General features: G+C 44.6%; 1 protein-coding gene across 14 annotated transcripts in view; it reads left to right on the top strand.

The window, feature by feature from the left end:
• LOC117064071 (translation initiation factor IF-2-like) overlaps positions 1-16,485 on the top strand; it is a 40,362-nt gene that overhangs the window by 3,823 nt on the left and 20,054 nt on the right. For 10 of the 14 annotated variants that reach the window (XR_004429245.1, XR_004429244.1, XR_004429246.1 and 7 more), the window contains one exon: positions 13,733-13,789. The exons of 3 other annotated variants lie outside the window; for them this stretch is intronic. Coding sequence is in view for 3 of the 11 variants with exons in the window: in XM_033178157.1 (XP_033034048.1) it covers positions 13,733-13,789 (57 nt within the window). In the remaining 8 variants the exon portion in view is untranslated. Of the gene's footprint in view, positions 1-44; positions 2,072-13,732; positions 13,790-16,485 lie in introns of those variants that run through there. One more of the 14 variants, XM_033178155.1, reaches the window with a different exon arrangement.

Genomic DNA, 16,485 nt, shown 5'->3' on the forward strand with positions numbered 1-16,485 from the left:
TCATCCATTAACCTTTTTACTTTCTTCTCCCCTCTCTCTCCAAGTCTGTTATCTAGGCCACCCAATGACCGACGAAAGATTTTCCCTCCCTGCTTCTCCCGTAGCCGCTTTAAACCAAATAAATTTAGCTATTAAGGGCCAAGATGTCTGACAAAAGATCGAAAGGTGTCTTTCCGTGATCGCTTAAAGAAGCGAAGGAGAAGCTTGCGGCTCTCAAATCCCGATAAAGAAATTCCGCGCCGGCGCCGGCCTCCCTCCCCGAGGCCTGGTTGCTCCCTGACGCCCTAAGACCCCGACTTCGGCGGCCGCAGACCTCGGATGAGCCCGGCGGGACCTGTAGCTGCCGCCTGGGGAAGGTGGAGGTTCCCGGGCTGCGGGGCCAGGGAGTGCCAGGCCCTAGGAGACGGGGTGGACACGGGGGTCCCCGGGAGCTCTGGAGCTCCAGGTGGGGATCTTAAAACGGCCCCCCTGCACTTCGCGGAAAAACTAAACCGAGCTCAGGGGGCCGAAATTACCACCCCGTTTTGATTATTTTCTGATACTAAATAATAAAGATAAAACCCAACCGCCCCCACCTACCATCCCACTCCCTGTGGGTCTGCTAAGGGGCAGTGTGCTGGTCCACGTCGCTGGTCCTGGGGCAGCGCTCCCTTTGAATCCCAGGCTGAAGGTGGTGGGTGGAACTGAGGCTGCCCGGGAGGGTGTGGACTCGCAGAGTAACCGCACGCAGGTGGGAGGCAGAGGTCCAATCATTCAGTCATCCTCGGCTTGGGTTTGGTTTGAAGTGTGGCATTTATTATCATTATTAATTGCTACTGGCATCACTACATAAAGCCTAGGGCTGCCAGCTGGGCCAAGGCCCTGCCCCTGGAGTGATCCTTTCCCTTTCACCAAAGGGTGACGGCAGGGAAGATCCAGTTTCCTGATCCTGAATACTAAAAAGTGAGCTTGGGGCGTCAGTTGTGATGTTTTTGAAGTTTTCTCCTCCCCTTAAGTAAAAGGAGTCCATATTCCAGACCAGCATAAACCTTTTCTACCTCTTAAGGAGGTGATGGGGTGGGGGTAAGTTTCAGATGAGACCCCTTGGCTTCCCTGCAGGGGCCTTTCCCAAGTCTTCTGCCTCCCCCAGTGTGTTCTCTAGCAGATGTTGGGGGCAGGACTCTCAATTCCAAAAGGCACCCCAGGGTCTGCTGTCTGCCCCCTCACACTGGGCTGGGAAGTGGAAGATGCCTCTCTTTTTTTGTTATCCTTCCAAATAAGGTGAATGCCAAAAATCATCCATCTTATCTAATCCTTACCCCACCAGCCTCTGGGGAGGGGAAAAATTAGAGCATCAGAGGAAAAGGGAACATTTCTGCTCCCAAGAAGGTGAAAGAGATGGAGAAATGTCCAACCCACTAGACAGGCAGGACCTAGACTCTTCCTGGATTTTGCTGGTATCACAAGGTGTGCAGGCCACACCAGTTCTAGGGCCAGGGTCCATACGCCGCTGTCCCTGGGCTGTCTCAGCTCAAAGACCTTCCTGACTGTTCAGTAGTTTTTTGGTTTTGTTTTTTCAAAACCAAGAAGTGTGGGACAGGGAATGCTAAAGGGAAGCAAGGAAAAGAAGGAAATCAGCTTTTGGAGACTTGCTAAATTACAAATGCCCCACTTTGAGTCAATTAAAGGGGCAAAATGTGCCCAAGAAACAAACAAAAAAATTACCCAGAAATATGACCTCTCCATACAGCTATGTTGCAAATATGCAGAGAATTAGGACCAAAGGCTTGTCTACCAGGATGCAGTCCTCCAGTTCCCTGCCACTTGCCCAGTGCATACTGAGTATGCACTGCATAAGGAAGAAAGAGAAGAGTTAGCTCCTAGTTTTGAAGTGTTTACAGTCTAGAAGGTTGGCACCTCTGTAAAGCCGGTTGGGCAAAATCCCACTTTGCAAGATGGAAGGAGATGACTGAGTCTTTTTCCCTTCTCTAAAAAGTACTCAAGTCCAGATTGCCCTCTAGGCAACCCAGTGGGTTTGAAAAGAAAGGAGTGGCTCATACACTGAGGGAATTTCTAGGAGCCATTGGGCCTGCGCAGGACCCTAAGCCAGCCTGCGAGTTTCAATCCTGATGCCACCGTTTACCAGCTATGTGATCATGGCAAATAGCCCAACCTCTCTGTGCCACAGTTTCTTCATCTGCAAAATGGGGATAATAAAAGTACTCCCCTTATAGGATTGCTAAGAGGATGAAAAGATTTCTTACATGAAAACTGCTAATAGTACCTGGCACATAGCAAGCGCTATATGAATATTATTACTAATATTTATTGTAATAGACTTTCATATACTACACCAAATTTCGATTTCTTGTTTGGCCCAACAGGAGCAAAATTAATTCCCAGTAAATAACTTCTTTGAGCACTCATTCAGTTGGGACCTGTGATTGACCAGAGGTCTCAAGCCTTTTCTATGCACCAGGAGTGAGGACTTTATTTATTGCATTATGGTAGGAAAGGAGGTGAAGGGTGAGACAAACATAGGTTCTCTACTTGTCTTTGGTTCCTTTGAAGAGGAGACATCCCTTGTTGTTCCCCTTGCAAATGCCAGCAACAGATCTTCTGCAATGTCTTCTGCAGGACAAAGACAGTAATCTTGAGGCTCCTCCTCTGCTCCAACAAAAAAATCCCTGTCCCAGCAGCACCCCTTCCTGGGAACCTCTTTCTGGCAGTAGACAGGAGTGAATTAACAGATCACTAAGAAGGGTAACCTTGAGGACTGGCATTAGATATTAGCAGGGGTGGGGAGGGGGGAGAGAACTAATTAAAGTGACCTGATCATCTAACTTTAGATTCTCTTATGCCTTTTACTCTTCAATTTGGTTTTGCTATATATGCAGATTTATTATACTTTAATCACATTGTTTTTTTTTTGAAGGAAGAAAAAAAATCTCTGAGAAGCTAGGGAACACGTTATTGATAGCGAAAAAATCTAGGCCATTCCAGTTATTTTTCAACTGATTTTCTGTTTTGTTTTGTTTTGTTTTTTTCTTATAGCACCCTATCTTCTAAAAGAAGATCTAAACCTTCATAATGAAAACTTTAAAAAGGAATTTATGGGATATAACAAATAATACTCTTCTCTAGATAAAACGACAGGGAAAGAGATTTGTTTTTCAGAAGGCAAAGTCTGGAGGGAACATAAAAGTCTTCCCGTCCCTGCAGCTTTTCTGCCCGGTTTGTGCCCAGCGCCTGTTTTTCTCTTGTCTTTGACAGTTCTGATCTTCTCTACGTTTGATTTACTGAGTGCTGTCATTTCTCTGCTCTTTACTTTCACAATCACACATTCAAACCTGATAAAGTTCAAGACCCTGAATACTTGCAGTTCTCCCAGATTTACAACCCTCCTGCCCCCCAGCCCAGCCAGCCGTCTTGAGGCTGATTGAATCCTCATGGACAGAAGCCTTTGGGAATCAGCGGAGAGCCAGAAGGTCCAAGAGGGCCAGGCCCAGGGGGAACGTCAGTCCCTGTGTCAGTTCTGTTCCCCATAGCAAGCCTGGGTAGGTCCCTTCCCCTTGAAAGCGACTGTCAACATCCTCTCGTTTTAGTTCTCACTTCCAGCCTGTAACCTGCCTGTGGGCAAGTACAGGAACTGTAATTCACAAAACAGAATTGGTGAGAATTCAAGAGGCTGAGATGGGAGTATGGCTTGAGCTCAGGAGTTCGAGGCAGCAGTGAGCTATGATCACACCACTGCACTCCAGCCTGGGCAACAGAGCAAAACCCTCTGTCAAAATAAAAACAATAATTTTAAAAAGGCAAGGTGCGGTGGCTCACGCCTGTAATCCCAACACTTTGGTAGGTTGAGGCAGGCAGATCACCTGAGGTCAGGAGTTCGAGACCAGCCTGGCCAACATGGTGAAAGCCTCTCTCTACAAAAACCGCAAAGATTAGCCAGGCATGGTGGCGTGTGCCTTTAGTACCAGCTAATCAGGAGGCTGAGGTGGGAGAATCACTTGAACCCAGGAGCTGGAGGTTGCAGTGAGTCTAAATCACTGCACTCCAGCCTGGGTAACAGAGTAAGACCTTGTCTCAATTTAAAAGAGAGAGAGAGAGAGAATTGGACGCAAAATTATGGTCAATGTGCATGCATGAGTGCTAGATTTTCCTGGACTACTAAACAGCCTTGTAATCAAGGGCAAGACACCTAACCTCTTCGTGACTCAGTTGCTCCATACATAAAATGGTAAAAATATTGTTTTCTACAAACATTAATCACAAACTAATGACTTGAGTCCCCTTTCCTGCATGTACATCTGTCAGGGCCCCAGGAAGACTGCTAGCATGTGGCTGATCTGGCTCTTTGGTTTCTGTGGGGTTAAATACAAACTTACACATTAATCTAAATACTACACCAGTGGGCTAAACAAAAGGGATGATCCATTTCCAAAGGCTGAACAGTTAACTTAGAGTCAAGATTTTCAAACCACTGAAATGTCTTCCGATAGAAGTTGCTATCTAAATTATTTATTCTTTGCCTGTGAATATAAGCCCACTGAACCACAGAAGACTGACCAAAAGCAATCACTGAGGATGGACTCCCTTATTCTCAATGATTACTCTAAGGGGACTTCATACTTACCAAATAAGCAGTTCTTTTGCATGAGCTAATGTTTTCATTTATCTTGAACTATCAGAGTTTTCTGACTAAGGTAAACATTTTAGGTGGCAGCAGTTTAAGTAGGTTGTTTTTTTTTTTTTTTAATCACTGTTCTAAGTCAATGGACTAAGAAAGGTATGATTCCCCCCACCCCGCCCCGCCTTTAATGTTCATGTCCTACAGAGAGCCAAATTGTCATAATACCTAAGGGGAAAATTGTATTAGCCTGTTAGGGAAGGAAGCAGAATAGTTGCCTACCTTCTTCAGAAGGGGTTTTTATTTTTAATCTATCCACTCAAGAGACACCCTTTAGAGTATATTACAATGTTGCTTTTTCCTGGCCATAATAATATTCACCTCTACAGAGGTAGATAAAGATAGAAACCTGACTTAACGGATATCAAATAACTTTTTCTGGCTACTCTTAAGCTAGATTACTGCTGTTTATAATACCACAAATTAAAGGCATGCAATTATCCAACAAAAAAAAAGTGTGAATATTATACCATTTTTAAAGATTGACTACCAGTGCCCAGCAAACTCTAGCCAAAAACCACAGTGTGGATCCACAAAGCTGTCAACCTTTACATTTCAAAGTCATCTTTCTGTCCAGAGCTCAGCACGCTTTGGGCAGAAGTGCAAAAGGCTAGGTGCATAGGAAAGAGTCTACCCAGTGCAACTGCTGCAGCAGCTGCCTGAGCCTCTGCACCTGGAGCTAGATTAAGCACCAGTTATGGAGGCATGGGTTCAAATCCCAGATATGCATCTTGCTGTTTCTCTTTAGTTGTGTGATCTTGGGCATGTTCCTTAATATCTCCTGGCCAGGCACGGTGGCTCACACCTGTAATCCCAGCACTTTCGGAGGCCGAGGCAGGTGGATCACCTGAGGTCAGCAGTTCAAGACCTCCCTGGCCAACCTGGTGAAACCCTGTCTCTACTAAAAATACAAAAATTAGCTGGACATGGTGGCAGGCACCTGTAATCCCAGCTACCTAGGAGGCCGAGGCATAAGAATCACTTGAACCCAGGAGGTGGAGGTTGCAGTGAGCTGAGATCATGCCACTGCACTCCAGCCTGGGCAACAGAGCAAGACCCTTCTCAAAAAGAAAAACAAAAAACCATATATATATAATATATGGTTTTCATGAAGATTAAATGAATTAATATTTATAAAATGCTTAGAAGAGTGTTTGGCTCACTATACAGGCTGTTTGAGATGTTTGATAAATAAGCAAAAACACAAACTTCTATTTCAGGCCACTTTTTAAGAGGAAGAGAGGAGGTACCAAGGCCTTAAAGAAGTGAGGTAGGAGGGTGATCAAAACTAAAAAGAAAAGACAAGAAGAAGCTTTTGTGAGCATCAGACATTTCCTACAGGGAATTATTTGCAATCATCAACTCACCCTGTCTGTCCCTAGCTGATAGTGCAAGTAAGTTTTTGTTTGTTTTATTTGGTCATTCAAACTCCTTGATCCTGCTGAGACAAACACTGTGGAGCGTACTAGGGGTGCAAAGATGCATGACAATGCCCTGCCCTCAAGCTGCTCCCAGACAATCAGGAGAGGCAGACAAGGTTACAGAAAATTGTCACACCAGGTGGTAAGTGCCACCGTAGAGAGAAATCAAGGGACTGTTGGAGTGCAACCAGGGAAGGCTTCCTGGAGGAGTCTTAAAACTCTTAAAACTGAGTTTTGAGAAATGACTTAATCAGACAAGGTTTAGGAAGTGAGAAGAAGCAAAGATAATTAACTGGAGCATTAGTGTGAAGGGCCAGCAAGAAAGCGGAGACGTTGGCAGGATTCAGATACATGCAAAGATTTTTTAACTACAAAATTATACTAAAACTGTAGATGCAAAAATACGCCTCTTAGAACAAAAGATAAAGAGTGTCAGTGAGGAAGAAATGATCAGATCTCTAAGCGTATTCACTGGAAAATTGACCCCAAGGATGAAAACCTCTTCAGACAGAGAGATCACTGTTGCATGCTATGAGGGCCAAGTCATGACTGAGTCTCCCAAAGTACATTATAATTAGATTTGGGGCATTAAACTGGAACCCAAAATGATAAAATTAGGCTGGAACACTAGAATGTAAGCTCAACACGGCCGGGCACAGTGGCTCACACCTGTAATCCCAGCACTTTGGGAAGCCAAGGTGGGTGGATCACGAGGTCAGGAGATGGAGACCATCCTGGCTAGCATGGTGAAAATCCATCTCTACTAAAAATACAAAAAATTAGCCAAGCGTGATGGCGGATGCCTATTGTCCCAGCTGCTCGGGAGGCTGAGGCAGGAGAATGGCATGAACCCGGGAGGCGGAGGTTGCAGTGAGCCGAGATCGCACCACTGCACTCCAGCCTGGACGACAGAGTGAGACTTGTCTATTCTGTTCACCATGGTTTCCCCAGAGCCCAGAGCAGGGCCTGGCCCATAGCAGCCATGTCATACATATTTGTTGAATGAATGGTACATGAAAATATATAGTGCACTCCCCATAACCTTGCCACTCACTTCTCTGATGTCAAGACATGATATCACCAGCCTCCTTGATATGCCATCGAATACTAATTCCCACTCACCAGCATCACAACCTAATGCCACATCCCAGGGCATTGTTGATTGCTTTCACTTAAATAATACCCTCACTGTCTGTGGGCCTGTGGCATATTCTCCCCAGGCCCTGGCAACCTCTTTCTTAGACTGCTGTAGGCTTCTTGGGAAGCAGGTGCTTGAAGGCTGTCCCCTCACATTGGAACTGTAAATGAATTCTCTACCTGGCGTCAGACTTTCTGCTTACTATTTAATAGTCTTCATTCTCTACTTTCAAAGTCCTGGCACCTGCACCTCACCTGACCCTCCTTCCTGTCCCACTTGTGGCTTCTCTTCTCCCTCAAGCCTTCTCTCAAGCACTGCTCTAGGGCTGAATAGAAATTCAAGCTCCCAGCTGGGCGCAATGGCTCATGCCTGTAATCCCAGCCCTTTGAGAGGCTGAGGCAGGTGGATCACCTGAGGTCAGGAGTTCAAGACCAGCCTGGCCAACATGGTGAAACCCTCTCTCGCTAAAAATGTAAAAATTAGCCGGGCGTGTGGCACACGCCTGTAATCCCAGCTTCTCAGGAGGCTGAGGCAGGAGAATCGCTTGAACCCAGGGGGCAGAGTTTGCAGTGAGCCGAGATCGTGCCACTTCATTCCAGCCTGGGCAAAAGAACAAAACTCTATCTCAAAGAAATAAAAAAGAAAGAAAAGAAAGAGAGAGAGAGAGAGAGAAAGAAAGAAAAGAAAAGAAAAGAAAGAAAGAAATTCAAACTTCCTCCTTTCCTATTTCACCAGTCCCTGAGATTCTACCTCCTCCATGAGATCTCACCTGACAAATTGGAAGAGGAACAGTGGGTTTTGTTCCTACATAGTCACCTCATGTCCATGGCAACAATACTCATGAATAGTCCAGAACCAATTTAACCTCGGCATACAAGAGGCCTCCCATGCTTTAAGTGCTAGTTATGTTTCTGAAGAGTTGTGGGCATGTAGCATTTTTAAAATTCAAATTACTCAAGCCCACCCTGAGTGAAGAAAAAAAATCAAATCACTTTCTGGTTGATTTACACTACAGCTGTTAATTCTTCATTTCAAAGTAGTTATCAATTAGCAGTAACCTCCAATGTTTATAGTTGATGTTTCTCTGTTCCCTATTGACTCTCCTTTAAGACTATAATGATTTTTTTTTTTTTTTTTTTTGAGATGGGGTCTTGCTCTGTCACCCAGGATGGAGTGCAATGGTGGAATCTCGGTTCAGTGGAACCTCTGTCTCCTGGGTTCAAACAATTCTCATGCCTCAGCTTCCAGAGTAGCTGGGATTACAAGCATGCGCCTCCCTGCCCGGCTAATTTTTTTTTTTATTTTTAGTAGAAACGGGGTTTCACCATGTTGCCCAAGTTGGTCTTGAATTCCTGACCTCAGGTGATCCATCCGCCTTGGCCTCCCAAAGTGCTGGGAGTACAGGTATGAGCCACCGTGCTCAGGCAAGACTATAATGATTTTTAAATAAATAAGTTCATAGTTAATGCACTGGGAAGTACGGTTTTTACGTTCAGCTCTTTAAATTAATCACCTATATATTTTTATATATTTGTAGCAGAGGCTGCTCTTTGCCCTCTATTTATTTATTTTTTTTTTTTTTGAGACGGAGTCTCGCTCTGTCGCCCAGGCTGGAGTGCAGTGGCCGGATCTCAGCTCACTGCAAGCTCCGCCTCCCGGGTTTACGCCATTCTCTCGCCTCAGCCTCCCGAGTAGCTGGGACTACAGGCGCCTGCCATCTCGCCCGGCTAATTTTTTGTATTTTTTTAGTAGAGACGGGGTTTCACCGTGTTAGCCAGGATGGTCTCGATCTCCTGACCTCGTGATCCGCCCGTCTCGGCCTCCCAAAGTGCTGGGATTACAGGCTTGAGCCACCGCGCCCGGCCTGCCCTCTAATATTTGCTCTCCTTTGTATTTTATTTTTTGGGGATGGAGTCTCGCTCTGTCACAGACTGGAGTAAAGTGGCACGATGTCAGCTCACTGCAACCTCTGCCTCCTGGGTTCAAGCGATTCTCCTGCCTCAGCCTCCCGAGTAGCTGAGATTAAAGGTGCCCACCACCATGCCCAGCTAATTTTTGTATTTTTAGTAGAGACAGGGTTTTACCATGTTGGCCAGGCTGGTCTCGAACTGCTGACCTTGTGATCCACCCGCCTCAGCCTCCCAAAGTGCTGGGATTATAGGCATGAGCCACTGCGCCCAGCCCCTCCTTTCTTATACAGGAAAAGACGTTTTAGCTCTGTTAATTGTTGCCCAGCTAAAGACTACATTTCCTAGATTTTTTTGCACTTAAGGGGGTCTAAGAGACCAGGTTCTAGATAGTGGGATGTGAGATAGAATTGTAACTTCTGGACCAGGTGCAGTGGCTCACGACTGCAATCCCAGCACTTTGGAAAGCTGAGACCAGTGGATTACTTGAGGCCAGGAGTTCAATATCAGTCTGGCCAACATGAAGAAACCCATCTCTACTAAAAATACAAAAATTATCTGGGCATGGTGGCATGCACCTGTAATCCCAGCTACTCTAGAGGCTGAGGCACAAGAATCACTTGAAACTGGAAGGCAGAGATTGCAGTGAGCTGAAATCATACCACTGCACTCTAGCCTGCGTGATGGAGTGAGACTCATGCCCTCCATCCCCCCTCCAAAAAAAATCGTAACTTCTGGGTCATTCCCTTAAAAGCAAAGAAACGTGCTTTTCCCCTAACCTTTGCTCAAACTACTGGCTGGAATTTAGACATGATGGCAGGCACTGGATCAGCCATAATGAGACAGAAGCCACATATTGCACAAAGTTGCAGTAAAGGGTGTCAGTCTGTGACATCATAGAGCTTTAGAAAAGGATCACTTATTCTCAGACTCTTCCATGAAAGAGAAATAACTTTTAACTTGTTTAAGTGACTGTAATTTTGGTATTTATCTTGGCAGCAAAAACATATAAATATGCACACTTATAAGAATATATGGGCCGGGCACGGTGGCTCAAGCCTGTAATCCCAGCACTTTGGGAGGCCGAGACGGGCGGATCACAAGGTCAGGAGATGGAGACCATCCTGGCTAACCCAGTGAAACCCCGTCTCTACTAAAAAATACAAAAAACTAGCTGGGCGAGGTGGCGGGCGCCTATAGTCCCAGCTACTCGGGAGACTGAGGCAGGAGAATGGCGGGAACCTGGGAGGCGGAGCTTGCAGTGAGCTGAGATCTGGCCACTGCACTCCAGTTTGGGTGACAGAGTGAGACTCCGTCTCAAAAAAAAAAAAAAGAATATATGTAATATATATGTGTGTGGTCTATAAGAATACTGAAACAAAACCCAGTGCAGGTATTATCCAGCTTAAGAAATAAAACATTATCAATATCGGCTAGGCATGGTGGCTCACGCCTATAATCCTAGCACTTTGGAAGGCCAAGGCAGGCAAATAGCTTGAGCTCAGGAGTTCAAAACCAACCTGGGCAACATAGCAAGACCCCTTCTCTATTTCAGAAACTTAAAAAAAAAATAATAATTTTAAAAAGACATTATCAATATCTCCGAAGCCCTTGTGTGAACCTCTTTGGTCATTTCCCCCTTACTATCTCCACAGCCAGCAGCAATCAATACCATGAACGTTTCTGCAGATAGATAGCTCAGTTTTCTGACAGGCAGCACCTGGCACCAGGCCCTGTGCATGTCAGCATTTAGCAAGAGTTAGTGCTGATGGAAACGGTAATATTACTGTGGTCTCTTGAGGTTTCAGGCTGCCCTTCAGGCCAGGGCTCAGAACCCCCAGGCTCCCCAGGAGATATTCTTGCTGTTCCTGCCCAGAATCCCTGGTGCCCTGCATTCTATTGCTGAGTCCCTCCTCCTGGATCTCTGCTGACCAGAGTTTCCTTTACCCACACAGCGGGTGGTATGTCTGCCTTCACCAATGGCACTCTCTTTTGGCTCCCTGGGCAAAGCAAAAAATGAGAAACTGTATCATCCATTGTTGACAGTCTCTTCCTTGGAGTAACTGCATAGGAGAGTTTAAAATATCTATATATCCGCAGATCCACAAAATTATCTACATATATCTATAGTCAGCTATTAGCTTACCAAGTTGTTAAGATGTAGAACATGATCAGTCAATGTCTAGTGAGTGAATTCATGGTTCTATGATTGAGATTGAGACAAGCTTTGAAGATTAGTAATGTTAATAAGAGTTAATATTGGACAAGCACATGCCTTGTACCAGGCATTGTTCTAAGAGTTTTTACATTTTGTCTCCCTAACTCTTTGAGGTAAGTACACATTTTACAGGGGAGGCACAGAGAGGCTAAGAAAATTCCCCAAGGTCACTCAGCTAGTTAAATGACAGAAATTAACTTCAAATACAAGCAGCCTGGTTCTAGAGTCCAGGTACTGTCATTTCTTTTATGCCTAAGACTTTCAAAGTCATGCTATGGATTCTTCTTTTTCATCCAATCCATCTGTTAAATCTAGACTTTTCCTTGCAGCAGTGAGAGGCTTTAGAGACCAATCTCTCAAAATAGAGACTAGGACAAGATCAATTTCCTCTTCTTGCCACCACTCAGAAAAGAGCTAGTATTAAAATTATTTATTGAATGGACGACTTAAAATAATCTCAGTGTAAATGTGATTTCCGGCCCCCAACATACTTGTTCCAATAAGCCCAACTCACAAGTCTGACTCTCAATTCAAAAGAGCCCCATTCATTCACTCCCTGATACATTTATCAGCCATTTTGTAAAAACAAAAAATCATACCTAAGTATATATATACATTTGTATGCACACATACATTTATACATACGTATACACATACATACATACATGCAGTTGATCGTTATTATTAATGATAGCTATGTGCTATAAAGTTACCACAAACACTCAATTGGTGAGTACGGAGCCATTGCTCCCACGGGAGATAGAGGGTTAAGTTTCTATGAGCCTCTGGTCACCATGTTTTCATCAAGCTTGTTTTATGTGTGTTTCTGTTTAAAGACACCTTATTTCATATGTAGTGTTGATTCATTAACATTGAATTCACAGCCAATGGCACTATAACTCATGCCTGAATGAAGCTTCTCTAACACATATATTTTCTGGGTAAGGCACATTATAGCTTTCTTGCACTTAGGAACACTAGACAGCACCTTCATACTATGCTTAGAGGCCATTTCAAACAGCAAAATCACCAACAAAAGGCACAAAAATGTGAAAAACGTGGCACTACAGAGACTTTGAAAGGACACTTGTTTACAGTATGAGTGCTGAAACAAGGCAGAACATAGTCCTGTTCAACCTCAACTGGAAACAAGCATGTTGAACAACTCAGACTTTTTACTGCTCTGCACATAGCTGAGAATGACCAGGAAAGCACCGTGAGTATTGCTTTAGGGATTACCAATAAACATTATTGAATATGCAAATTTGCAAATATCAAATCTGCCAATAATGAAGATCACATCTATATAGTCTCTCTGCCCTTTTTAAATAATCTATGATAGACTGGGCATGGTGGCTCACACCTGTAATCCCAGCACTTCGGGAGGTCGAGGTAGGCAGATAACGAGGTCACCAGTTCGAGACCAACCTGGCCAATATGGTGAAACCTCGTCTCTACTAAAAATGCTAAAATTAACTGGGTGTGGTGGCACGCATCTATAGTCCCAGCTACTCAGGAAGCTGAGGCAGAAGAATCGCTTGAACCCAGGAGGCAGAGGTTGCAGTGAGCCGAGATTGTGCCACTGCACTCCAGCCTGGGCGACAGAGCGAGACTTCATCTCAATAATAACAATAATAATAATCTATGATAACCAAAGTGTGGGATCAGCATTAGACAGTGATTCCATGATGTCAAACCTTCTGATTTAAAAGTGAAAACAGGCCAGGTGCGGTGGTCATACCTGTAATTCCAGCACTTTGGGAGGCTGAGACGGGTGGATCACTTGAAGTCAGGAGTTCAAGACCAGCCTGGCCAACATGGTGAAACTCCATCTCTACTAAAAATACAAAAATTAGCAGGGCCTAGTGGCAGGCACCTGTAATCCCAGATACTCAGGAGGCTGAGGCAGGAGAATAGGTTGAACCTGGGAGGCAGAGGTTGCAGTGAGCTGAGATTGCACCACTGCACTCCAGCCTGGGTGACAGAAGAGACTGTATCTTAAAAATAATAATAAAAAATAAAAGTGAAACATTTTATGTGCCTTCCAATGTGCTGTCTACACAATGACAAATGTGTCAGTAATTTCAAATATGGAAATGTTCTTCCAAATACCTAGGAATAGTACTAACAGCAGCTAACATCTCCCCAGTGCTTTCCGTGGGGCAAGCTCTCCATGTGGATTGTCTCAATGTAATTCCCGTAATGGCACTGCAAGGTGGGCACGGTTATTATCCTGAGGGTGAGATGAAGAAACTGAGGCCTGAAGAGTTCAGAGGCTTAACCACAGAGCTCGTCACTCCAGTTCTCCAGCCCACATGACCGCCTGACCAGCCCGAGAGGCCAATCCCTTCATTATTCTCTCTCTTCATGTTATAGGTGAGGGAACAGAAGCAAGGAACTAGCCAAGTGCTGAAAACCAGTCATACAATTGGGGTAAGACTCAGACTTTCCACTCATCATCGCTGCACCATTTGCTCCCTGAGTCTGTGAGATCTAAGGAGGGCCAATTACATCTCATTCATCTTTTTATTCCCCTCGACTCAGTGTCCAGCACAAAGAACTCAGTAAATGCTGGTTGAACAAGTTGTTGCCTAAGGTTTTAGATAATTCCCCGAGCCCAAAGCATACATTCCAGCATTATCCATAGCATACCATTCCACACTAAAGACAATGATGGCTTTTTACATTTCAACTTTTTTTTCCTCTCACATCCTCCTAAATAGAATTCTAAGTCAGAAGGTTTGAACATCAGTTTTTGGGAGGATTCCACGTTGAATAGAGTTGATGATCAAATGACATCATAAGTCATTTTCTGATCCAATTATCTGAATATAAACAAATCCCTACTGTAGCCTGTGGAAATCCCAGGCATTGTACAATTGGTCTTAAAGGGATTATTATTGTGAGGGTATTATTGCATTGGGCATTGTTCCTGTACTTCTCAGACTTTGAATTTTTTATAAACTTCATATTTCACAACATTCCACTCCTTCAACTTCAACTCCAATTCTAGACCCCCAACTTCAAAATACACTCCACATTTTTTCTCGAATTCAGCCACTTATGAATATTATGTTGGTTGTATTTATAATTCTGAATTGGCCAATAATTTATTAAGCCTCTTAAAACAACTGCTGAGGCAAGAGTTTGAGACCAGCCTCAGCAACATAGGGAGATTTCATCTCTGGAAAAAAAAAAAAACAATAAGTCAGGTATGGTGGCTCATGCCTGTGGTCCCAGCTCCTCAGGAGGCTGAGGTGGGAGGATGCTTAAGTCTTGGAAGTCAAGGCTGCAGTGTGTCATGACTGCACCACTGCACTCCAGCCTGGGCAACAAAGTGAGATCCTGCCTCAAAAAAATAAAAATAGTGGGAGGCTGAGGTGGGTGGATCACCTCAGGAGTTCGAGACCAGCCTGAATAACATGGTGAAACCCTGTCTTTACTAAAAATACAAAAATTAGCCAGGCATAGTGGTGCACACATGTGATCCCAGTTACTTGGGAGGCTGAGGCAGGAGAATTGTTTGAACCTGGGAGGCAGAGGTTACAGTGAGCCGAGATTGCACCACTGCACTCCAGCCTGGGTAACAGAGCAAGATTCCATCTCAATAATAATAATAATAGGCCAGGCGCAGTGGCTCACACCTGTAATCCTAGCACTTTGGGAGGCCAAGGCAGGCGGATTGCCTGAGCTCAGGAGTTCAAGACCAGCCTGGGCAACATGGTGAAACCCTATCTCTAGTAAAAAAAAAAAAAAAAAAAAGTAGCCGGGCGTGCCGGCATGTGCCTGTAGTCCCAGCTACTCGGAGGCTGAGGAGGAAAATGGCTTGAACCGGGAGGTGGAAGTTGCAGTGAGCCGAGATGGTGCCACTGCACTCCATACACTGCAGCCTGGCAATACAGTGAGACTCAGTCTCAAAAATATATAATAATAATAATAAAAGATTTAATGGCTAATAAGTACAAATCACCATGAATTTATTAAACACCAACAATGTCTTCAGCACCCTGAATGTAAAACGTAGGCGTACCTTCCATTTTCAGGACCCAGCTCATTCTCCTCTTTTGTTTTCATCATTCTAATATTAAGGAACAGATTTCAGTCTTGAGAGTGGACAACTTCCTTGTGCCATTAGGTATACCATAAAGAAACAGAATGATGACTGGCACATGCCAAAACAAAAACAAACAAAAAGAGTCACACCAAAAATAGAGAGAAAAGAGTACACAAGAAATAAGGGTCACTGTGAAGGGCTCATTCAAATAAAATGTCAAGGTTTTCCTTTTTGTTGATCTCAATTTAAGAATACCATCACTTGGTCAGGCACGGTGGCTCACGCCTGTAATCCCAGCACTTTGGGAAGCCAAGGCGAGCAGATCACAAGGTCAGGAGATCGAGACCATCCTGGCAAACGTGATGAAACCCCATCTCTACTAAAAAAAAAAAAAAAAAAAAAAAAAATTAGCAGGACATGGTGGCCTATGCCTATAGTCCCAGCTCCTCTGGAGGCTGAGGCAGGAGAATCGCTTGAACCTGGGAGGCGGAGGTTAAAGTGAGCCGAGATCATGCCACAGTACTCCAGCCTGGCGACAGAGTTGAGAATCTGTCTCAAAAAATAAAAAATTAAAAAATAATAATAAAAGGAATACCGCCACTTACATTTTCCACTGCTTTGTTCAGCATGGACTAGGGGGCCCGTGCAATGCATAGTGTGAGAACTGGTAACTTACTTGAGGAAAATCAGCCATCATCCTCACCAGTGCTCCTCCCTTCCTGGAAGCCCCCAGTACAGGGAAACAGGGACAAGACTGCCAAGCAAACAAATTTCAAGCACACTTCACATAAGACACAAGGCAGAACTTTTATAAGAATACTAGGCTGGGCGTAGTGGCTCACGCCTGTAATCTCAACACTTTGGGAGGCTGAGTGGGGAAGGCTGCTTGAGCCCAGGAGTTCGAGACCAGCCTGGGCAACGTGACGAAACCCCGTCTCTGTTGAAAAAAACGAAGAGAAGGTAGGTGAGGTTGCTACCTTTTTAAAAATGTGTCACCATCAGATATTTTACCTAATGGATGCACCCCAAATAGATCCATAGCAGAGACTCAGCAGAGACTTAATCAGGTCCCCTG

The sequence above is a fragment of the Trachypithecus francoisi genome, unplaced genomic scaffold, assembly GCF_009764315.1.
Source record: "Trachypithecus francoisi isolate TF-2019V2 unplaced genomic scaffold, Tfra_2.0 Lachesis_group19, whole genome shotgun sequence".
Classification (NCBI taxonomy): Eukaryota; Metazoa; Chordata; class Mammalia; order Primates; family Cercopithecidae; genus Trachypithecus; species Trachypithecus francoisi.